Source organism: Halteromyces radiatus (genome assembly GCF_025201355.1).
Source record: "Halteromyces radiatus strain CBS 162.75 chromosome Unknown BX664scaffold_7, whole genome shotgun sequence".
In the NCBI taxonomy this organism is placed as follows: domain Eukaryota; kingdom Fungi; phylum Mucoromycota; class Mucoromycetes; order Mucorales; family Cunninghamellaceae; genus Halteromyces; species Halteromyces radiatus.
In genome coordinates, this window is record NW_026251693.1 from 765,324 (window position 1) to 788,478 (window position 23,155).

General features: G+C 35.0%; 7 protein-coding genes across 7 annotated transcripts; 3 read left to right on the forward strand and 4 right to left on the reverse strand.

The window, feature by feature from the left end:
- Positions 1–674: 674 nt before the first annotated feature.
- Positions 675–2,006, reverse strand: BX664DRAFT_339533 (PAC2 family-domain-containing protein). Its single transcript, XM_051546654.1, has 6 exons — positions 1,893–2,006; positions 1,657–1,816; positions 1,411–1,588; positions 1,072–1,301; positions 917–982; positions 675–846 (listed from the first exon to the last, which is right to left on the reverse strand). The coding sequence occupies exons 1-6, from the start codon at positions 1,959–1,961 to the stop codon at positions 755–757; spliced, it is 795 nt and encodes a 264-aa protein (XP_051397629.1). The 5' UTR covers positions 1,962–2,006; the 3' UTR covers positions 675–754.
- A 2,037-nt stretch (positions 2,007–4,043) lies between these two features.
- On the forward strand, positions 4,044–4,450 carry BX664DRAFT_339536 (uncharacterized protein). Its single transcript, XM_051546655.1, has one exon. The coding sequence runs from the start codon at positions 4,051–4,053 to the stop codon at positions 4,387–4,389; it is 339 nt and encodes a 112-aa protein (XP_051397630.1). The 5' UTR covers positions 4,044–4,050; the 3' UTR covers positions 4,390–4,450.
- Positions 4,451–5,374: 924 nt separating this feature from the next.
- Positions 5,375–12,596, forward strand: BX664DRAFT_284806 (uncharacterized protein). The gene is made up of 17 exons (XM_051541647.1): positions 5,375–5,500; positions 5,599–5,935; positions 6,004–6,046; positions 6,129–6,354; positions 6,419–7,152; positions 7,272–7,551; positions 7,633–7,817; positions 7,917–9,876; positions 9,962–10,324; positions 10,381–10,486; positions 10,550–10,901; positions 10,976–11,259; positions 11,329–11,523; positions 11,585–11,854; positions 11,933–12,080; positions 12,147–12,273; positions 12,347–12,596. The coding sequence occupies exons 2-17, from the start codon at positions 5,749–5,751 to the stop codon at positions 12,488–12,490; spliced, it is 5,604 nt and encodes a 1,867-aa protein (XP_051397631.1). The 5' UTR covers positions 5,375–5,500; positions 5,599–5,748; the 3' UTR covers positions 12,491–12,596.
- Positions 12,597–12,887: 291 nt separating this feature from the next.
- On the forward strand, positions 12,888–14,744 carry BX664DRAFT_388095 (uncharacterized protein). Its single transcript, XM_051549437.1, has 5 exons — positions 12,888–13,005; positions 13,140–13,173; positions 13,254–13,654; positions 13,733–14,455; positions 14,545–14,744. The coding sequence occupies exons 1-5, from the start codon at positions 12,949–12,951 to the stop codon at positions 14,593–14,595; spliced, it is 1,266 nt and encodes a 421-aa protein (XP_051397632.1). The 5' UTR covers positions 12,888–12,948; the 3' UTR covers positions 14,596–14,744.
- Positions 14,745–14,766: 22 nt separating this feature from the next.
- Positions 14,767–15,350, reverse strand: BX664DRAFT_339540 (uncharacterized protein). Its single transcript, XM_051546656.1, has one exon. It carries the CDS (start codon positions 15,274–15,276, stop codon positions 14,803–14,805), a length of 474 nt encoding a protein of 157 aa, XP_051397633.1. The 5' UTR covers positions 15,277–15,350; the 3' UTR covers positions 14,767–14,802.
- A 2,249-nt stretch (positions 15,351–17,599) lies between these two features.
- Positions 17,600–20,084, reverse strand: BX664DRAFT_388097 (uncharacterized protein; the record flags this gene model as incomplete). Its single annotated transcript, XM_051549438.1, has 3 exons — positions 19,945–20,084; positions 17,889–19,874; positions 17,600–17,743 (listed from the first exon to the last, which is right to left on the reverse strand). Exons 2-3 carry the CDS (start codon positions 19,857–19,859, stop codon positions 17,600–17,602), a joined length of 2,115 nt encoding a protein of 704 aa, XP_051397634.1. The 5' UTR covers positions 19,860–19,874; positions 19,945–20,084.
- A 555-nt stretch (positions 20,085–20,639) lies between these two features.
- Positions 20,640–22,853, reverse strand: BX664DRAFT_187040 (uncharacterized protein). The gene is made up of 2 exons (XM_051540043.1): positions 22,716–22,853; positions 20,640–22,632 (listed from the first exon to the last, which is right to left on the reverse strand). Exon 2 carries the CDS (start codon positions 22,619–22,621, stop codon positions 20,690–20,692), a length of 1,932 nt encoding a protein of 643 aa, XP_051397635.1. The 5' UTR covers positions 22,622–22,632; positions 22,716–22,853; the 3' UTR covers positions 20,640–20,689.
- Positions 22,854–23,155: the final 302 nt, after the last annotated feature.

A 23,155-nucleotide genomic window follows, 5' to 3' on the forward strand; every position in this document is an offset into this window, starting at 1 on the left:
GAAAAAACGTGTGTTTTTAGTCATACAATGTTGAACTTTCTTCACATGGTAAAAATCGTCTTGTTATTAAACCTCCTGTTTTTTTTTATTAAACGATTTCTGGAGAAATCATCCCACTTTATTTAAAGTATAAAGTGATTCTTTTTTTTTTTTTTTTGTTATTTCATAAGAAATCTTATAATAATATTGAAAGAAAAAAAAAAGTAATGATGTCGTTAGTCTTGTATTAACAAAGAAAGAAAACGGACCGAAAAAGGACCGAGTCATATATAATAAAATGAAAGAGACCGACTCTCTGGATTTTTTTTTAATGAGTTGACAGCGGGGGTCTAAAGAATCATTGAGTATATGGGAAATGGGACCTCATAAAGAATCTTGTATGATGGTAGAACAACAATATAATGCCTCATTTAAATGATGATTAGAGCTTAAATGATACTCCCGTGCCGATTTTCTGTAAAAAAAAAAAAAAAAAAGTGGTGTGAAATATAACGGTTAATTAATGTTAATAGAGATAATCTAAACGTAAAAGGTGGATCCAAGTGTCACCATTCCTAATCTAGTAAGACCATGTTTCCTCCATAATAGTAGTAATAGTAATTCAATTGTAAGCCATCCCCGTCATTAACAATAAGACATCCAATGATCTAGAACAATGGTAATAAGATGATGATCATTTTTATTGGTCAAAGCGAGTAGAGAAAAATAATGAGTCAATAAAACTAAAAAAATAGGAAAAAAAAAAAAACTAATCCTATTGATATATTTCTGCATTGAAAGGAGTCCCAAACAAACATTCCCAACTTTTCGGTGGCGTCCATGCTCCTGAATTGTTGATGTCAGTATCTAATAACATTAAGATGTTACCATTTGATCATCTCTATAAAAGGAATATTTTCCATTCATCTTATCTTACCTTTTGATTTGATATGATAATACGTATTAAGTAAATTGGCCAATTCCACACTATCTTGAACATTGTCTACAAGTAAAAATCAAAATAGTCAAGTCATCATCATCATCACTATCACCATTTTTTTTTTCTATTAATTCATTTTCTTCATTACTTACCACCTTCCAAAACAAACATACAAAACATGATGACTTTTGTTTTCTTTTCCTGTAATTGTTGATATAAAGAGCGTGCAATACCAGCACCAGGCATAGGTGGTAACGTTGAAGTCATATCAATATCTTCTTTCTGTTGTTGTTCTGTTGGAGGCATTTCCAAATTTGGAACCTGAATTGTTTGATAAATATCTTGTACTGTGTTTACATCACCCACCACTCTGAAAGGAATTCTATAAAAAAGAGAAAGACCAGAATGAGTACATTTGTGTGATTTTTGTTTTCCTCTCTAACCCTTTTCATTTTGTCTCTCATTTCTTTTTCTCTCTCATTAATACATACCCTGATATTTGTGAATCCAATCGTCGAGCCGCATCCAAACTTGTCAATATCACCACTTGAGAAAAACCAGCCGAGGCAATAAAAGTTATTAATGTCGATATCAAACTCTGTTTTTTCCCTTTCAATGTTGGTGATCGTTGTTGTATCACTGTCCATCGACGATCCTTGGATTGATATACTATTGTATCAAAAAAAAAAAAAAGATGAGGAAAAAGTCCAACTCTTTTTAAAAAAATGGAGACTTACCTTCAATGGGTACAGAGATCCCAATGGCTTGTTGGTCTTCATATTGTCCAACTACAGGAATCACAGCATCTGAAGAAATGAACCCAACACGTTTCAAATGCAAGGTATGAATGATAAGATCACATGTTAATTGGGGTACATTGCCTATGGACACTGATGGCTGACAAAAAAAAAAAAGAAATAATAAAATATATAAGAATTAGAATTTTTATCAAAATTCTTGTTATTCAACTTACCAATAATAGTTGAGAATCTTTTAATAAAGAGATATCGTACGAAGCTGAAGGTATAAAAGAGGAAGTCATTATGAGTTGAAGTCAATTGAATAAGTTTTTTTTTTTAAAAAAAAAAAAAGAAGAAAAAAGAAAGGAAAGTGACGCGTACAGCGAAGAAAAAGTAAAAGAAAAGCAACGATTGGTGTTCAGACTCAGATTTCATGTTTTAGGATTTTCCCAAAATGGATGTCGCATTACCACTTTTTCAGAATATGTCAAAAATACATTGATTGATGATGATGATGATACAGTATATTAATCATTCTCTCTTTTTTTTTTCTTCTGTCATCTATTTTCCATCCTTACTATATATTTTATTTCCTAATTTTGCGACATCTTACTTTTGAATTCCGTATTTATTATTGAATAAAGTGTATTGAAGATATCAAAAAGATATAAATAATAATAACTAGATAATCATTAAACTAAATAATGTTTCATTCTGCCTACATGTATGTTTTTCTTGATCCTGCCGTCCTCTGATGGAATGTCATCAATAGTATTTAAATCTCGTTTGTACTAACTCGAATGGCCCCGTCCAGTTCAACATGCTCTTGCGATTTCTTTTGCCATTCCAAACTTATATGGTGACCCTATTGTTTTTTTTTTCTCTATATCCAAGCATTGATGAACTGTTCCAAAAGCTAAATACAGTGGATAAATAATATTGCCGTTGCTGGTGATGATTATCCGAGAAGAAGCCAACAGTATATCAAACGTGGACGAAGTAAAATGGTTGAGTATGATGTAACTGAGTGTGGTGTAGAATTGTGTAAAAAAAAAAAAAAAAGAAGAATTGGATAATACATGAATATTTCAGCAATTCCATTTGGTCATTTCATATAAATATCAGAGATGTTGTATAAATTCTGAAGCAAAAAAAAAAAAAAAAGGTCCATTATCGACAATTCCAGAGATACACCATATCTAAAATAAAGTCAAAATAAAAAAAAATCCTTGTTAGTTCCATTGATTGATTGTGTCGAGGTCGTGACAGATAACTCAACGTATTAGAGAAAGTACCAATGATCATCAAAAGTATTGCGTCCCAGCAGATCCGTGAAATAGTCCACAAAGATTCATAATAATCCTTTGGAATGGATAGCTGTCATGTGTTGTTGCTTGCTGATCATCGTTGTCGATATGCCTTTTGATCCTTTGACAAATATCGTGTGGATTGATATTTGTTTCGATGTATTATGTTCCTCCACATTCCAGCTGATAGGACTTCCTTTTTTAAATGGTCTTGTTGATTCCAAGGTAGCAGGAGAAGTTTGAACCATGATCACCAGAATGATTTTTTGCCAGTTGAACAAGTACTAGCATCAAATTTCCATGAGGTTTGCACTTTTTCACTAGGATTGCTATACACCATTGCATAGTTTTTTCTTGTCGATATTTGCCTTGATTTACTGAAGAGATAGAGTCTTGAAATGAAATGTCATTCCCTACATCCATTAAAGCTTGTACTGATGTACCGTTGGTGTTGTCGTATTGCCGTATTTCGTACCAATAATATATGCGTAAGATAAAAAGAATTCATTCAAACATAAAAAATAATATACCTTGAATCAATTCTGTTGAATAAAAAGCATATAAATGAACTACTACATATTGATATAATAAAACTATAAAAAAAAAGTCAATGGAATAGAAAAGAACGAAAGAGTAAAAAAATAAAATAAAATAAAGAAACAAAAAAAAAAAAAAAAAAAAAAAAAACTAGGACTTTGAAAATCAGTGCCCCTGAGCACCGAATCTAAAAACCAATGATGAAAATTGTTACTGTTGCTGTTGTTGTTTTTGTTGTTGTTGGCGTATCCGTAAAGTTGGTACCAGTTGATGAACGTTCTTAATGTCACACCTCAGATTTTTATTTTCCTTTGTTGTTGATCACCCGAACGTTTGCTGATGGCGTCAGTTTTGTTTCTTTAGAGTGTCCACGTCCATCGTTGTACTTGTTTTTTGCGCCTATATGCATGGTTTTACTAGCAAATGCATTTCAGGAGTAACATTTGTATTTTCATCACCAATTTAAAAATTTGAGAAAACATATAAATAATAGTGATCCCCTCAAAATAAAAAAAAAAAAAATAAAATGATTTATTATAATTTTAAGATGATATTACTTTTACTTTTTATTAACATTATTTTAGTCGCAGGTCAAGATTATTTGACATCACTTTCCACAACTACATGTACATCTTCTCAGTTTCTAAACACAATGAAACAAAAATACCCAGAAATTGCTAGCCAACTTCCACCAGAAACTACAAATCTTATAAACACAGCACTTGATTTACCCCCGAATCAAAGAGAGCACGCTATCGCAGAATATCGTGCAACAATCGAACAACAATTAAAAAATGATCCTCAATCAGCCCAAGCATCAAAAGGAGCTACAGATGCTCTTAAACAAGTATTTGAAGACATAGCAAGTACATGTCATAATAATTAAATATGATCTTCTAAAAGAAATGATTACTGAAAAAGAATAAAGTTTTAAATAATGTTCACAAACTACTTTCATAATGATCCATATTTACCTATCATAACCAACAGTCGCTTGTATGATGTTATTGCGTAAAAGACAATGGTTCGATTTTTTCAAATGCGATTTTCTCACTATGGAGCAAACTAACCAATAAAGTGTTGTTATCGATTGTTAAGCTACTTTTTAGCAATGCAGCCAATGGGAAAGAGAGTTCGAAGTTTGGAGGTATGAAAAAAAAAAATGGGATGGATTTTTGGATTTTACAGCCAAAATTTTCAAACTCCTCAGCCAAATTTTGGCTGTAAAAAAATATTGTCGAGGGATCATCAGGCATTTTTTGGAAAAATCGATGAAATCCTTTGGTATTTATTTACACTGTTAGGTGGCATGATAAGCCATAAAATGATATTAGATGATATTAAACTACTTTTTTGAGAGGAATCCAATGGTGGTCATTTTATTGGATGATGATCATTATTGGATGAGGGATGACGATATTGACATTTTATTTTTTAATTTACTCTAGAAATTGGGAGGTGAGGTGTAAATTTTTATTAATGAAATTGAAAGAGAATATTTTTATCTATGTTTGGTCGAAATTTGGTGCAATGATGATGGATGGCAAGTGAATTACAAAAGTATAAAGAGGTATATGTCGACACCATATGATATATTTCCCTTTTTTAACATTGTCAATCGATATATGTCTTACTCGTCATCCATCATTATTATTTAAAGATACAACGTCCCTCAATTGTTAGTTATCTTATCTATAGGAAGATTGGTTCCTCCAACAATGGCATCATGCTTTTTTTTTTTTTTTAAAAAAAAAAACAATATGGGCAATGTTATCATGGTGAGCCAAGTTTGAAAGACCGATAGATATGTGTTTAATTACTTGCACGCCAAGTTTTTTCTTAATCCTTTTTTTACTCTTTTACATTTTCATTGTGTAGGTAGTGAATAGTTCCTTCTTTTTTTATCTTATCTCGTTCTCTTCTATAGTTTTCGAAAATAAGATAGATCGGAAACAAAAATAATAATAATAATAAAGAAGTTCTTCGCCTTCACTTTGGTAATGATAAAAGAAAAAAAAAAGAAAAGAAAACATCATATTTGATGCTCACCTTTGGATACTTTTTTTTTACGCACTCTTTTCTTATTCATTTTTAGGGAATATTCTTATTTTGATCATCATCTCTCGTTCTTTTTGTGATACTGCTTGGCTTACTCTGATACCTTCAAAACAACAGGACCATATTCAAAGAAGGACGACAGGATACTTGTTTTTTTTTTGTTATTCATCTCTGAAAAAACATTACTATGACCTCTTCCCCTGATTCACCTGCATCATCTATCACTACCCATAGTACACCTAATGCTGGAACTCCAAGTTTATCTACTATTACATCAAGTACTGTGTTTGTCATCAAGGCTTTAGACAAGATTGAATCCGCTAAAGAAACTCGCCGCAATAAAGCTCTGAAAGAAGCTGTACAAAATGCTCAAAGTAAGGAACTCTTCATTTTGATGAATCTTCTATATTGTTATATTGATGAAATTATTTTCTTTTCTTAGACTCTCTAAAGACGATAGAACCTTTACAAAATGGTGAAACTCGGTATGATTATAAAATGACAACTATTTATTTACCCATTTGTTTGTAACCTTTTTTTTTTTTTGATTTATTTTTATACTGATAGATCGACGCTTATTTTAGCTGCTTTACAAATGGCCATTGATACACGTTCAGCCAATCTTATGACGATTGCTCTGGACTGTCTTGGCAAATTTATAACATATAACTATCTTGGGGACATGGAAAACGAGGTTGCACAAACTCAAGTCATGGAAAAAGTAGTTGATAGTATCTGTGATTGTTTTATTGGTGAAGAAACAGATGAAAAAGTACAACTACAACTTGTTAAGGTAAGATAACGAGAAATATAATTGAAAAAATTGTTGATGATTAAACTTTTTGTTTTATTTATAGGCCTTATTAGACGCGGTTTATTCCACAAGCAATCCATTACATCAATCTGCTTTACTAAAGGCGGTTAGAACAACGTACAACATTTTTTTATTATCACGCAGCAGTGCCAATCAGAATGTAGCGCAAGTTACTCTTACACAAATGGTGGATCATATCTTTCGACGTGTTAAAATTCTACCTCATCCCATTGCAGCATTAACTACTGACATTACAGCACAACAAGACGAAGATCAACAAACACAACAACAAGAAGGAACAGCAATCAACGAAATGGATAAAACCACCAACGATACAAATGGAACAGCGTATCAAGATCAAATTGTCGTGGAAGCAAGCATGGCTCGAAGTGAAATGGAGAAAAAGTTACCTAATAAGAAGGATACATCTGAAGAACTACTAAATGATACGGCAAATGTATTCAAGGAAGAAGAAATTGATGGACGAAATACATTGGAAAGCTCGATGGTAGAGAAAAATGGATTACCAGATACCATACCTTCAGAACAAGATACAGTAAAGTCATCACCCTCTACGGATACGACTCATTTGAAAACATCAACGAAAACTGGTGCTGATTTGGACGATGATCAAGTCTCAGATGGTCGAAGTTCTTTTGGCAATGACAGATTGGATACTGCTGAAACTGAAACTGAAGCTGATTTATATATCAAAGATGCTATTCTGGTCTTCCGTGCTCTATGCAAATTATCCAAGAAACCGATCTCTTCTGAATGGTAAGGATAAGATGAACCATTCAAAAAAAAAAAAAAAAGGAATAAGAGAAAGAAAGGGATGTAGTAATAGTATATACACTAACTCCATCTTTTTTTTTTGTGTGTGCGCATTTTATTAGGGGAAATGATATGCGATCATACTCTATGAGATCCAAGCTTTTATCACTTCATCTCATTTTGACCATTCTTACCTCTCATATGAACGTCTTCACCTCAACAAATGTCGTGTTTTCTTCTACGGATACCACAACTAATCGAATGAATCCTTTTATCTTGGAGGTCAAACAATATCTTTGTCCAAGTTTGGGTAGAAATGCTTTCTCAATGGTCCCTCAAGTATTTGACATTACCTTGGAAATCTTGTGGAAAGTTGTTCAGGGTTTGAAAGTCTTCTTGAAGGTAAATATAAAGAGAGAAAAAAAAAAAAAACTGGAGGACTAATCTGATTTTGAATTTGAATGCATATTTTGATGATTATAGAAAGAAGTGGAGGTGTTCTTCAAGGAAATCTTTTTACGAATTTTGGAAATGCGTACGGCAACTTATCAACAAAAATTCTCCTTATTGAAAGTAGTGCTTCGAATTTGTGAAGATCCTCAAACATTAGTGGATATGTATTTGAATTATGATTGTGATCGACAAGCCTTGGATAATATTTATGAAAGGTAAAGATAAGATAAGATATGAACAAAAAAAAAAACAATAAAGAAATAACAATTGATTAATTTATATATATTATTATTTTTACCATATTGCGTCTAAAGATTGGTCAATGTTCTATCGAAAATCACAACTTCGCATTCTGGTCCAAATGTTGGTAAAGAAATGGATAATCATGGTAATACCAATAACCCATCTGGTCATCATGGTCTTCATTCCAATTCAGTGGTGATTCCTCCTCCTCTTACAACTGCGACTGTACAATCTAACGAAAAACAACAACAACATCATCATGGTGTACTTGCGACTTCTGATGGTGCTATTAGATTCAAATCATTGGAATGCTTGGTGGCAGTGCTTCGATCTCTGGTGACATGGTACAACAACAATACTGTCAGTGTCTCTGCTGATGGTAAACAAGAAGATGATGTGACTACACCAAGGGAAAGTGAAGATGTACGTGGATCGACTGACCAATTGACACTACACAGTAATGGATCTGTTTCTCGACTTTCTCCCACCTCCTCTTCTAATGCCCTACCTACAGCAACAACTCCTTCTACTGGAAATGTGACACCAAGACTGGATGATCCTGAACAATTTGAAAACCTCAAACATCGAAAACAATTGCTTCAAGAAGGAATAAGACAATTCAACTGGAAACCAAAGAAGGGGATGGCGTTATTGGGAAAGAATGGATTTGTGGATATGAAGGATCATACTAGTGTGGCTCAATTCTTATTATCTACTGAAGGACTCAATAAGACAATAATTGGTGAATATCTTGGTGAAGGTGATGACGAAAATGTTGCTATTATGCATGCCTTTGTGGATGAAATGGAATTTACCAATATGGGATTTACGGATGCCCTACGACACTTTTTACAAGCATTCCGGTTACCAGGCGAAGGTCAAAAGATCGATCGATTTATGCTCAAATTTGCTGAACGTTATGTTCATGGAAATCCTACGGTATTTGCTAATGCTGAAACTGCTTACGTACTAGCCTACTCGGTGGTGATGTTGAACACAGATGCTCACAGTCCTCGTGTCAAGCATCGTATGACTTTACAAGACTTTATCAAGAACAACCGTGGTATTGATGATGGTGCGGATATTGCTCCAGAAATCTTGGAAGGTATTTTCAACGAAATTCAATCCAATGAAATCAAGATGAAAGACGAAGTAGAGGCGGCTAGCAATGATGCTTTGTTTACAAGTATAGCAGGTGGTGTTGCTGGTAGTGGACCTCTTGGTATTATGGGTTTACAAAATGCTTTGGTCAGTGCAGGAATTACACGTGATGTCCGACGAGAAGCTTTCCAAGCAGCTACTGAAGAAATGGGTTCCAAAACAGAAGCAATGTTCAAGAATATGTTGGCCAGCAAGCAACGTGCGGATGGTGGTGAAATGATTACATTTTACAGTGCTTCTCATGTAGAACATGTGCGACCTATGTTTGAGGTGGCATGGATGGCCTTTTTAGCCGGTATTTCTGGACCTTTACAAGAATCAGATGATTTAGAAACAGTACATTTATGTTTGGAAGGATTCAAGCATGCTATTCGTATTATCTGCCTTTTCCATACCGTGCAATCTGAAGATATGGATTTACAACGAGATGCGTTTGTCACCACTTTGACTAAATTCACCTTTTTATCCAATTTGAATGAAATGAAACCCAAGAATGTGGAAGCCATCCGTACATTATTGGAAGTAGCAGCTGAAGATGGAAACTATCTTAAAGGCAGCTGGAAAGAAATTTTGTCAACTGTTAGTCAATTGGAACGATTTCAACTCATTACTAGTGGTGTTGATCAAGTCAATCTTCCGGATATCTCTACAAAGCGACCTTCCAATGTATCTGCTAATAGTTCATCTACAAGTTCTCCTCATAAACCTTCTGTGGATATGGTTCGTCGTTCTTCTACCATGGCTCGTCGGGGTACAGCACAACATCGATTACAAGTGGCATTAGCTGAAGAAGTAGCATCTGCTGGTAGTTCTCAATCTTTGGTCTTGGCGGTGGATCGACTCTTCACTTCCACTGTTTATTTGAATGGGGTAATTTTTTTTTTAAAAAAAAGGAATAGAGATCTTAATGTACGGGAAGTGCTTGATTATTCACTTTTTTTTTTTTTCTTTAAAGATTGCCATTGTTGATTTTGTTCGTGCATTATGTGAAACCTCATGGGAAGAAATAGTATCATCAGCACATTTAGAACATCCAAGAATGTATAGTTTACAAAAGTTGGTTGAAATTTCCTATTACAATATGAATCGTATTCGTATGGAATGGTCCAATATCTGGTTGATCTTGGGTGATTATTACAACAAGGTGGGATGTCAATCTAATTTTAATGTGGCATTCTTTGCTTTGGATTCCTTACGACAATTGGCCATGAAATTTTTGGAAAAAGAAGAATTATCTCACTTCAAGTTTCAAAAGGACTTTTTGATGCCATTCCGTGATGTATTAGCGAATAATCCTGATGTGGCTATTAAGGATATGGTAATCATCATTTAAAATAATTTTTAATTCTTATCACTAAACTTTTTATTCTTCAGGTATTACGATGTTTATCTCAAATGATTTTGGCTAGAGCTCATCATATCAAATCTGGATGGAAAACTATGCTCTCTGTCTTTGCTATGGGTGCTAGGGAAAGTTCAGGTAAAAAAAAAAAAAATCATACAAGTAAGAATATAACTAATGATCTTTTGATTTATTGAATAGAATCCATTGTCCATATGACATTTGATATTGTCCGAAGTGTGACTCAAGAAAGATTCCCTGATATTGTTGCAAATGGTACTTTCCCTGATTATATTTCATGTTTAGTTGAATTCTCTCGAAATAAGAAATTCCAAAAGATCAGTTTACCTGCTCTCGATATGATTAAAGGAACGATTCCCAAAATGTTAGAAATTGCTTACAGTGACAAGACAATTGAAATCAATGATGCTCATACAGTAGCTGGACAGACAATTCAATCAGGGGATGACTTTTTGATCAAATTTTGGTTTGCTGTGCTTTATGGTTTGAAGGAAGTGACAATGCAAAGTGATGATGTGGAAGTACGAAAAAGGTAATGTGTAAATATATATATATATATATGATATTATTAAACAATGAAACGTATTTTTTTTTTTTTATTTTTAGATCATTGGCATACCTATTTGAAACATTGAAGCAATATGGATCAAAGTTTACTCCTGAATTCTGGGCAACAGTCTCTAGACAAATCATCTTCCCTCTATTTGATGATTTAAACGCTGACAGTCGACGACAACGTAATATTACCCCAGAGGATCTTAGTGTTTGGCTTTCAACAACCATGATTGAAGCTCTTCGTAATGTTGTGGATCTTTATACATTTTATTTTGACAATATGAAAAATATGATGCAACATGTATTAGGATTATTGGGACTCTGTATTACCCAAGGTAAGTCGACGATCTCCAAAAAAAAAAAAAGATCTGATCTTTTATTTGTTTTATCTTCTTCATTTTTAGATAATGATACTCTTGCTCGTATTGGATGTGAATGTTTAGAACAATATATCGAAGCTAATGTGGAAAAATTTGATGAAGATTGTTGGAATCAAGTAACAGATATGTTTACCAATTTATTCGAAAAGACAACGGCTTATGGATTATTTGATGATACTCAAGATTTGGTAGAAAAAGTCAAGGCAGCATCTCCTAAAGGTAAGATATGATAGAATAAACTAAAATATATATACTTATATATATCTATGTATACATGTAGAAATCAATGGTATAGATCATGATAATGGACCAGCAGTACCTTTGACTATTAGTCCTGAACGCCATAGTAAATTCCAACAAGTGATTGTACGATGTGTATTACAACTGATGCTTATTCAAACAGTGAATGATCTTCTCAGCAAGGACAATGTATATTGTGCTTATCCATCTTTACATTTGATGAAGTTAATGGGCTGTTTGGAACACTCTTTCCATTTTGCAAAGAAATTTAATTTGGATACTGAATTACGGATGGCTTTATGGCAATTTGGTAAGACAAAGAGAATAATAAAACAGACACCTGAAAATATGATTGGCTCACCTTCCTTCTTTCTTTTTATGGATATAGGTTTTATGAAACAATTACCCAACTTATTAAAACAAGAAACATCTAGTGGCGGTTGTTATGTCTCTGTGTTGATGCGAATGTACTCCAATCTAGAAAATATCTCTGATCGTGATGAACACCGAGAAGCTATAGAAAAGACATTGATACCGTAAGTGAAATCCAGAAAAAAAAAAAACCTCATGAAATTCACCATCTTTTTTTTTTTTTTTGTTAGACTTTGTAATGAAATCTTTACACTTTATATGGATTTGGATCATGATACAAAACCCAAGAATATTGCTGCATGGACTCCTGTTGTTGTTTCTATATTAAATGGATTATCTTTATTACAAGATGAAGATGTAAGTTTAGAGAAAAAAAAAAAAGGAAAACACCAATGATTTCTCACACGAATTTTTTTTCTTCTTGATTAAGTTTACTCGACATGTGCCACAGTTTTATTTACCAGCAGTTGAACTGTTGGGGCAACACAATCTTTTGGCTCAAGTACGATCTGCTTTAAGAACTTTATTGATTCGAGTTGGCAAAACATACAAGATCACCTCTACATCATCATGAAGGAATAAATCATGAAAATGGATTTCCCTTTAGTTAGTTACCTAATTATATATTTTAGTCTTGTTTTACAACAAAAAAAAAATAAAAGCTCCTATTTTTGTGTTCTATATTTTGATAAAATAGGTGTGTGGGGAATCAAATCTATCATCCGGGAGTAGAAATAACCACGGCTAATCCTTTTATAGAACGGAGAATTGACCATAAAAGGTGTGCGAAAAAGTCTATTCATTCAAAACATCAAGAACTCTCCCGACCAAGCGGGGCAAGACTGGTTTGGATTTGATGAGGGGAAGACGTGGAAAAATCGAGGTTTTGGATCCCAGCGTGGCCCTTGATTTTACGTAAAACAAAGGTGGGTTCTTTTTTAATTCTCTTTCTCTTTTTTTTTTTTTTCTTTCTTTTATATCAAAATTTCTACTATTTCCTTTCCTTCCTTTTTTTTTATTTATTTATTCAATATGCTTTCTTCTTGTCAACGAAAAAAGTCAATCAAACCTCATGTACGAACTGCTTGTGTAAGTTTAGTTTGATTGTCCCTTTTATATAGTTTATCGTCAAAAAGAACAAAAAAAAGGTTGCTCAGAGTTATTAATATAATACCTCCAACTTTCTTTTTTTTTTTTTTTGGATACCATTTATTATTGTATAGGTGAATTGTAAGAAGGCTCATTTGGCTTGTGATGGTAAAAAAAAAAAAAAAAAAAAAAAAGGAAGAATGGGACGATATAAAGATACTGATTGAACTTCCATATTTGTATATTAGCGGAAAGACCTTGTAAACGTTGTATCTCAGTTGGAAAGACCGACTCTTGTTATGATATCCAGCACAAGAAACGGGGTCGTCCGAAGTTACGGGAAAAGTATGCATCCAACTTGGAATCCGATCATCATATGTCCACTTCACTATCAACAAAAAGACAAGTTCCACGACATCAACATCATACAACCCAATTTCAACCCATGTTACCATTATCATTACCTTCACAACAACAACAACAAATTTCTCCTCTATTGGCTCGTCATTCATCATCATCACCTATTGATTCCCTTACTCCATTCCTCACCATGTCTTCACCTCCTTCTTCATTTATGATGACAAAATCATCCACTACATCATCATCACCATTTAATTTATCAGCAATGACTAATGTTCCAATGATGACGGTAAAAAAAAAAAAAAAAAAAAAAGAGGATGAAAAAAAAGGATTTGAAACTGATTCTTTTTTTTTATGATTTGCATAGATTTTTCTTACACCAGAAATGTGTTGTGCACGAGCATCAGATGAAACCATGGATTTTCTTGGTTATCATCCTCAGGAATTGGCTCATCGATCATTGTATGACTTTATATCCAACACTTCTGAATTACATCACGTGCATCAGCTTTTATCTCAGTCTTACCAACAATCGCTTCATTCTCAACCATCAACAGTGTCAACTAATAGCAACGACGATTATTATCATCAATTGCCACCAACGACATTATTAAATATTGCAAATGGATCGAAAACATTCAAGATGGTATTGTACTTTTATACAGCGGATCAGAAAGGACAAATAGCTTTAGATGCTCGGTTTTATTTTGGTGGTGGATTAGGTGCTGATTTATGTCGATCATCCACGTTGCATCATCTCTACATTGTCTGTCTCCTAACAAAATCGACGACGAACATACTGCCAACATCATCAAAACCGGTATTATCGTCTTCTGTCAATGCCATCCCTTCTCCCATATCACCTCCTTTACTCGATTTATTGACCGATCAAACTATCCATCCTGATTTCTCCTCCCTTTCTTATCTCTCTTCCTCTCTATCGTCTATCTCCTCTTCCTCTTCTTCCAGTTCTTCGGCTTCTTCTTCTACCCAACAGCATATATCAGCCTCATCACCTTTACAATCCTTATTGTTGACGCCGCCGTATTCTAATCTTCAAACTCCTGTAGATCAAGAGGAAACTTCTTTGGTAAGAACTAGAACATAGATTGTTTCAATAGTATGGATAAAGAAACATGATTCTCACTTTTTTTTTTTTTTTTTTTTTTTTTTTTTTAGTATTCTTGGTTAGATTTCGCATTTTCATCCAATGCTCCTTCAATAAAATAGATCTTACAATGTTGATTGTTGATCATAACGTTGCCTTATTATTATGGTTATTATTATTTTTCCCCCATGTGTATTAGTATTTCTTTTCTTGTATTTGTAGTATAGTTGATATGTAGTTTCTTCCTATTTTGATAATAAAAAAAACCAACAACAATCAACAGACCATGAATAGTGGAATAAATTTAGTTTTTTATTATATATTTTTAATCAATAACACAAGTCTTTGAGGTATCTACATCTAATTCTAACCATACTATTGCTAACATGTCTATTCGTTCCATCCAATATCGGATCCATTTGTTTCCAGTAGTAGTCCTTACGTAGAGTTGCCGTCAACGAAGGCCACTGTGATTCATCTTCATAATAAGGGAGTCTAGGAAGAACTTGATTTTCCCTGAGTGATATCAAACGTTGATCTTCTTTGTCGTTCCATGACATACAAAACCATTTTTCTTCTTTCTTTTGTGTGATAACAACCAAATCAGTATCAGTCTCAAATTTCAATGCGCATGTTTCTAATCCGATATCCGGCAAGTCAACCTCTAGACACCGTTCACCTTGAGTCGTCGTTTCCCATGGTGGAGCCCTGTTGTCAAGTTCCCATAGGATAGCCAGCTTTTCCAAGGTCTTACACGATTTGTTGATATACCCAAATAAAGAAGAATCTAAAGAGCAGTACATCAATTGTAGTTTTGTCAGGTTGTTGTTATACGATGATGTGGTCGATGATGATGATGATGATGATGATGATGATGCTGATGATGATGATGTTGCTGATGATGATGTTGCTGATGATGATGTTGCTGATGATGATGTTGCTGATGATGATGTTGCTGATGATGATGTTGCTGATGATGATGTTGCTGACGATGCTGTCAATGTACCACCTCTCACTTCAAGACTATCCAGATTCCGGCAGGCATCCAAAATGGAGGGTATGTCCACAGGATGGTCACGAGGACCACCAAAGAGATTCAACGTCAATGTAGTCAAGTCATGGCAAAAGGACAGAGGTTTTATCATATCTACCAAGCAAACCCCAGGACACAGCGATGGTGGAGAGATGTGCAATGACTTCAATGTTGGTTGGAGACATCCAATGAACCAGTAGTAATCTTCCATGTAGGTCGCATTTCCTATATCTTCCATTGCTTTATTCCAAAGATTTTCCAGACGTATATCTTCCATTCCGATGATCGAATTTTTGAGTCGTAAATAATGCAACAGTGATTCATGCGGTTTGTTGTATTGTGTTTCCAAGCCAAGGCTGCGTAATCGAGGAAAGCCAGCCACCATTTCAGCTTGATGTGAAGGGGATTGCGTCCCACAAGGGACATTGCTGTCGAACTTTTCCAAGTTAGGGTATCTTGTCGCAAAAAATGATCGCCAGGATGAATCAGGAGTTCCCATTTCCCGAAATATCAAAGTACGTAAACATGTTAAGGTTTTTGCTGTTGATGTTGTTGTTGCTGTTCTCATAGGAAGAAATTTGCATCCGTCAAGGTGAAAAGTTGTGAGTTGTGGTGCTGAGGTGTTCATCATGTCCAAGGAGTCACAACTAAGGCTCATATACCTTAATCGAAGTTCATGGAGAGAAGGTAAGGACGGCAATGGCCAAAAGTAACTGTCAGTCCGACGAAATAGGCCGATGTCCAGATGTGTCAGTTGTTGGGTGTAATGGTGCGTCAAATATCCAGATGTATCAGTGTAGTGAGAGGTGAGATTTTTCAAATATGGCCATCCAGGGTAAGCATAGGGGACCAAGAAATCTTGATTAGAAAGATTATCATCATGATTTTGAATGAGCGGCCACGTCGTAGATAGGAGGCAAAGAGAAGAATAATGTTCAAAAAATTCAACAAAAGGACACAGAGATTGAAGTAAGACATATCGCATATTGTTTATGCCAACAGACAGATTGATAGAGAGCTGCCGAATATAATGACCAATAGGTAAAGGGGAGTTGGTAGAAGCAACGTGATGTTGTTTTGCAGACCACAGAAGAAGAAGTAGAAAAGATTGCATACGCGGTACATTGGAGATGGTCACAGTGTGGTACAGTTGAGGATAGTCAAATAGATGAAACTTTTGCCAGTCGCGAGATACCAGCCGATATTCGAAGAATTGTTGACGAGGTAGAAGTAAAATGATCTTTTCAAATATTTCTGCAGGTAAAAAAAGAGGATCCATATTGAAGTTGTTGACCTAGAACAAAAAAGAGGGGATCAATATAGCCGTTCTTTTTTTTTTTTTTTTTTTTTTCCCTTTTCTTGGTTTGGCATGTACCTTTTGCACCCAGCTTTTAGGAATAGTGAATGAATAAGTGTACGTGCATAAGTATGTGTAAAATAGATGGAAACTGTTTATATAAAAGACAATCGTAAGACAGAAGTAAAAGGAAAAAAGTGATGAGAGAAGAGAAGAAAAAGCAAAAAAAAAAAAAAAAAAAAAAAAAAAAGAAAAGAAAAAAAAAAAAAAGAAAAGAAAAGAAAAAAAAAAAAAAAGAAAAGAAAAAAAAAAAAAAAGAAAAAAAAAAAAAAAAAAAAAGTGAGGCAAAGCCAAATTACGCGTTCCTAAATTTGGCAAACGAAGACTTTCTTTGAGACACCGCAAGTAGCCAGAAGATATCAATCTTTACATACAGTAGGAATTTGGTGATGATGATCCGTTTACTTGATTGAAATTGGCTAGCTTTGACGCTTTCTGTATTTGGTTATTTACCAGCTTATCCTTTGATTTGAACCTAATGAAATATCATCATCATCATCATCATCATGATCTGTGAGTTCCATTCCTTACCAATTATAGTAAGGTCAACCGCTCGTTTTTTCAAACAGTGTAAAAAAGTTTATTTATCATACATAGGTAGATCCAATTAGGCATCTTTTAGAAATGAAGATAAAAAAAATAAAAGGGCGTATCACAATGTTTTATTCAAAGAAACAACAACAAAAAAAAAATCTAACTAAGGGTATTATAAGAGAAAATTGATATGATGATCATTCTAGAGATATAAGTGAGACTTAACTACCAGTGAATAACTTGAATGCCCAATGAAAACAAGAATCCAAGAATCAAAAAGCAGATAAATCAACGACCATCCATAAGATCTCCAATATGGAATAATTTGTCTTTTGGTCAAGCAAGACTAAAAAAAAAAAAAAAAAAAAAAAAAAAAAAAAAAAAAAAAAAAAAAAAAAAAGGAAAAAACACCAATAATGGAATAAAGTCGGTTTTTTATATATTTGCAATCAACAGCATAATTCTTTGAGATATCTACATCTAAGTCTAACCACACTATCGCTAACATATCGACTTGATCCATCCAATAGCGGATCCATCTGTTTCCAATAGTAATCTTTGTGTACAGTTGCTGTCAAGGAGGGCCACTGTGTTTCGTCTTCATAATAAGGGAGCCTGGGAGGAACCTCATTGAATGATACCGGATGCCGATATTCTCTGTCGTTCGAAGGCATATAAAATCGTTTTTCTTCTTCTTTTTGTGTGGAGCCTGTAATAACAACTAAATCAATAATAGCCTCAACGTCCAATGTGCATATTTCCAGTCCAACATCCGGCAAGTTAATCTCTATACACCGTTCATCTTGAGTCGTAGTTTCCCATGGTGGAGTCACATCGCTAAGTTCAAACCATCGAATTGCCAGCTTTTCCAAGTTCTTACACGACTTGTTGATATATCCAAATAAAGACGAATCAAAAGAGCAGTTGACCAAGACTAATTTCGCAAGCTTGCTGTTATATGTTGATGATGTTGATGATGTTGATGTTGGTGATGTTGATGTTGGTGATGTTGATGTTGGTGATGTTGATGTTGGTGATGTTGATGTTGGTGATGTTGATGTTGGTGATGTTGATGTTGATGATGATGATGTTGGTGATGATGATGTTGATGATGATGATGTTACTGATGACGCTGTCAATACACCTTCGCTCAGTTCAAGACTATCCAGATTCCGGCAGGCATCCAAAATGGAGGGTATGTCCACAGGGTGATCAGGAGGACTACCAAAGAGATTCAACGTCAATGTAGTCAAGTCATGGCAAAAAGACAGAGGCTTCATCATATCTACCAAACAAACCCCAGGACACAGCGATGGTGGAGAGATGTGCAATGACTTCAACGTTGGTTGGAGACATCCAATGAACCAGCAGTAACCTTCCATGTAGGTCGCATTCCCTATATCTTCCATTGCTTTATTCCAAAAATTTTCCAGACGTATATCTTCCATTCCGATGATCGAATTCTTGAGTCGTAAATAATGCAACAGCGATTCGTGCGGTTTGTTGTACTGTGTTTCCAAGCCGAGGATGCGTAATCGAGGAAAGCCAGCCACCATTTCAGCTTGATGTGAAGGGTATTGTCTCCCACGAGAGAAGTTAATGTTGAATTTTTCCAAGTTAGGGTACCTTGTCAAAAAAAATATTCGCCAGGATGAATCAAGTACTTCCGTTTTCTCAAATTCCAGAGTACGTAAAGATGTTAACGGTCTTGCTGCTGCTGCTGCTGTTGTTTCCATAGGAAGAAATCTACATGTATCAATTCGGAGAGTTGTGAGCTGCGGTGCTGAGGTATTCATCGTATCCAGGGAGTCGCCATCAAGGTCCATATATCTTAATTGAATTTCATAAAGGCAAGGCAAGGACGGTAATGGCCAAAAGTAAGAGCCAGTCCGATGAAAGAGCGCAATGGTCAAATGTGTCAGTTGTTGGCTGTAATGGTGCATCAAATATCCAGGTGTATCGGTGTGGTGAGACATAAGGTTCTTCAAATATGGCCATCCAGGGTAAGCGTAGCTAGGGTAAGCGTAGCTGGCTAAGAAGTCCTGATTGGAAGGATTATCATCATGATATTGAAGGATTGGCCACATAGTAGATAGCAGGCGAGAGGAAGAGTAATGTTCGAAGAATTCAACAAAAGGGCACAGAGATTGAAGCAAGACAAACCGTGTGTGGTTTATACTAACAGACTGTTCGATGTAGAGTTGCCGAACATAATGGCCAATAGGTAGAGAGAAGTTGGTAGAAGCTATATGATGTTGTTTGGCAGACCACAGAAGAAGAAGTAGAAAAGATTGCATACGTCGTACATTAGTAATGTTCACAGTATGGTAAAGCTGACAGTGGTCAAATAGACGAAACTTTTGCCAACCGCGAGATACAAGTCGATATTCGAAGAATTGTTGACGAGGTAAAAGTAAAATGATCTTTTCAAATATTTCTGCAGGTAAAAGAAGAGGATCCATATTGAACTTTTTGACCTAGAAAAAAAAAAAAAGGGATCAATATAGCCATTCCTTTTTTTTTTTCCCCTCTAGCTTCGACATGTACCTTCAGCACCAAGAATAATGAGGCAAGCGTGAATGAGAGAGCGAATACGTTTGCATAAGCATGTGGAAAAGAGAGGAAAACTTTATATAATAAAAGATGATTGTATGGCAGACACAGAAGGAAAAAGTGAGGAGATAAGGAAAGAAAGAGGGAACAAAAAGAAAATCGAAACGAAGCCAAATTACGCGTTCCTAAATTTGGAAAATGAAAACTTCCTTTGAGACGCCGCAACCAGTTGTGCAAGACTTCAATTATGATCCGTTTACTTGATTGAAACTAGCTAGCGTTGATACTTTCTGTATTTGGTTATTTTCCAGCTTACTCTTATATAAACCATCATCATCATTATCACCATGATCTATGCGTTCTATTATTTACTAGCTATAATCGATAGTAACTTCAATCGCTCTTGTCAAATAGGGTGAAAAAAATTACAGTATCATAATGTTTTATTTGAATAGACGACAAGATAAAAAGATTTATAGCTGTAAGCATGACAAAAAAAAAAAAAAAAAAAAAAAAAAACGGAGAATTGGTAAACACCGTATGATGATCAACTTAGATATATGAATGAGACCTGATTGACCAGTGAATAGCTTGAGTATCAAATGAAAACAAGAGCTCAAGAATCGAAATGCTCCAAACCTGTAATGATTTGTCTTCTGATCAAACAAAAGTAAATAAATAAATAAAAAAAAAAACACCAATAATGGAATAAAATTGGACCTTTAATCTATATCTGTAATCAATAACATAAATCTTTGAGGTATCTACATCTAAGTCTAATAACACTATTCGTAACGTCTCTTCTTCTTCTTCTTTTTCTTCTTTCTTTTCTATTCAATGAGTCTATCTGTTCCCAATAGTGATCCCCGGGTATAGCTTCTGTCAAGGACGGCCAATGTGTTTCGTCTTCATAATAAAGGTTTCTGTCAGGAAATGGAGTTTCACTGAATGTTACAAGACTATAATCATCATAGCTGTTCAATCGCAACCAAAATCGTTTTTCTTCTTTCTGTGTGGACCCTGTAATAACAATCAAATCGTGATTATATCCCAAATCCAAAGTGCATGCTTCCAGTCCAATATCCGACAAGTCCATCTCTATATACTGAGTCCTATATTCCCATGGTGGAGTGTTGTCGTCAAGTTGAAACCATCGGATCGTCAGCTGTTCCAAGTTCCTACACGACTTGTTGATATAACTAAATAAAGAGGAATCAAAGGCGCAGTCGATCAATTGCAGTTTTATCAGATTGTTGTTGTATGATGATGGTGGTGTTGCTGATGATGTCGCCAATGATGATGATGATACTGCTGATGATGTCGCCGATGATGATGATGTTGCTGATGATGGTGGAGGTGATGACGCTGTCAATATACCATATTTCACTTCGAGACTAATTAGATTCCGGCAGGCATCCAAAATGGAGGTTACGTCCACAGAGTAGTCAGGGTTATCAACGAAACTCAAGGTCAATGCAGTCAAGTCATGGCAAAAGGACAGAGGCCTCATCATATCCACTAAGGAGATACCGGGACACAAAGATAGTGGAGTGATATACAATGATTTCAACGTTGGTTGGAGACATCCAATGAACCAACAGTAATCTTCCATGTAGGTCGCATTCCCTATATCTTCCATTGCTTTATTCCAAAGATTTTCCAGACGCACATCTTCCATTCCGATGATCGAACTTTTGAGTCGTAAGTAATGCAACAGTGACTCATGCGGTTTATAATATCGTGTTTCCAAGCCAAGGATGCGTAATCGAGGAAAGCCAGCCACCATTTCAGCTTGCTGTGAAGGATGTTGACTTCCAAAAGGAATGCTGCTGTCGAATTTTTCCAAGTTAGGGTATCTTGTCGCAAAAAATGATCGCCAGGATGAATCAGGAGGTTCCATTTTTCGAAATGTCAAAGTACGTAAAGATGTTAAGGGTCTTGCTGCTGCTGTTGTTGTTTTCATAGGAAGAAGTCTGCATAGTTCAAGGCGAAAAGTCATGAGCTGTGGTGCTGAGGTGTTCATCATGTCCAGGGAGTCAGCATCAAGATGCACAAACCTTAATCTAATTTCGACAAGACAAGGCATGGATGGTAAAGGCAAAAAGTAGGGGTCAGAGCCATTACAGATGTCAATAGTCAAATGTGTCAGTTGCTGGGAGAGATGATCTTTCCAATATCCAGATGTTTCGGTGTAGAGGGACGTAAGATTCTTCAAATGTCGCCATTGAGGGAAAAAGTAGACGTAATAGGGATCTTTATAGAAAAATTCGTCATCTTGGAATGGAAGGGCTGGCCAGAACGAATCCAGGCGAGATGAAGAGTAATGTTCAAAGAATTCAACAAAAGGACACAGATATTGAAACAAGTTATGTCGGTCTTTGTTTACGCTAACAGACAGATTGACATAGAGCCGTCGAATATAATGGCCAATGGGTAAAGAGGATTTGGTAGAAGCCACATGATATTGCTTGGAAGACCACAGAAGAAGGCGCAGAAAGGATTGCATACGTCGTACATTGGTAATGTTCACAGTATGGTACAGTTGACGGTAGTCAAATAGGCGAGACTTTTGCCAACCGCGAGATACAAGCCGATATTCGAAGAATTGTTGACGAGGTAAAAGTAAAATGATCTTTTCAAATATTTCTGCAGGTAAAAGTAGAGGATCCATAATAAAGTTGACTAAAAAAAAAAAAAAAAAAAAAAAAAAATGTTATCAACATTGTGATTCTTTTTTGTTTCTTTTCTCTAGCTTCGACATGTACCTTCAGCACCAGGAATAATGATGCAGGTGTGAATGATAGAGTGAATGCGTTTGCATAAGTATGTGGAAAAGAGAAGAAAACTTTATATAATAAAAGATGATTGTATGATGACACCAAAGGAAAAAGTGAGGAGATATGGAAAGAAAGAGCGCGAAAAAAAAAAAAAAATTGCGTTCCTAAATTTGGAAAATGAGACTTCCTTTGGGACACCGAAAATAGAAGCGTAAGGTTTCCACTGTAAAGAAATACAGCACTTGCTTCTAACGGTAGTACATTTTAGATATGGATGTAAAAAAAAAAGTATATCATAACGTTTTATTCAAAGAGACAACAAAAAAATACAAAAATAAGAAGATTTCTAGCTACTAATATTATAATAATAAAAAAAAAGAGAATGAATTGGCAAATGTGGTAGTATGATGATCATCCTAGAGAGCGTG

What these genes read in the sequence shown, in the direction of transcription:
- BX664DRAFT_187040 (XM_051540043.1), bottom strand. Translation starts at nt 22,621, where the DNA reads ATGGATCCTCTACTTTTACCTGCAGAAATATTTGAAAAGATCATTTTA.
- BX664DRAFT_388095 (XM_051549437.1), top strand. Translation starts at nt 12,949, where the DNA reads ATGCTTTCTTCTTGTCAACGAAAAAAGTCAATCAAACCTCATGTACGA. An exon ending in GGCTCATTTGGCTTGTGATG is followed by an intron (nt 13,174 to 13,253) that starts GTAAAAAAAAAA and finishes TTTGTATATTAG; the next exon opens with CGGAAAGACCTTGTAAACGT. An exon ending in ATCAAGAGGAAACTTCTTTG is followed by an intron (nt 14,456 to 14,544) that starts GTAAGAACTAGA and finishes TTTTTTTTTTAG; the next exon opens with TATTCTTGGTTAGATTTCGC.
- BX664DRAFT_339540 (XM_051546656.1), bottom strand. Translation starts at nt 15,276, where the DNA reads ATGTACTGCTCTTTAGATTCTTCTTTATTTGGGTATATCAACAAATCG.
- BX664DRAFT_339536 (XM_051546655.1), top strand. Translation starts at nt 4,051, where the DNA reads ATGATATTACTTTTACTTTTTATTAACATTATTTTAGTCGCAGGTCAA.
- BX664DRAFT_339533 (XM_051546654.1), bottom strand. Translation starts at nt 1,961, where the DNA reads ATGACTTCCTCTTTTATACCTTCAGCTTCGTACGATATCTCTTTATTA. An exon ending in AAGATTCTCAACTATTATTG is followed by an intron (nt 1,817 to 1,892) that starts GTAAGTTGAATA and finishes TTTTTTTGTCAG; the next exon opens with CCATCAGTGTCCATAGGCAA. An exon ending in GATCTCTGTACCCATTGAAG is followed by an intron (nt 1,589 to 1,656) that starts GTAAGTCTCCAT and finishes TTGATACAATAG; the next exon opens with TATATCAATCCAAGGATCGT.
- BX664DRAFT_284806 (XM_051541647.1), top strand. Translation starts at nt 5,749, where the DNA reads ATGACCTCTTCCCCTGATTCACCTGCATCATCTATCACTACCCATAGT. An exon ending in TACAACTACAACTTGTTAAG is followed by an intron (nt 6,355 to 6,418) that starts GTAAGATAACGA and finishes TTTTATTTATAG; the next exon opens with GCCTTATTAGACGCGGTTTA. An exon ending in GATGTGGAAGTACGAAAAAG is followed by an intron (nt 10,902 to 10,975) that starts GTAATGTGTAAA and finishes TTTTATTTTTAG; the next exon opens with ATCATTGGCATACCTATTTG.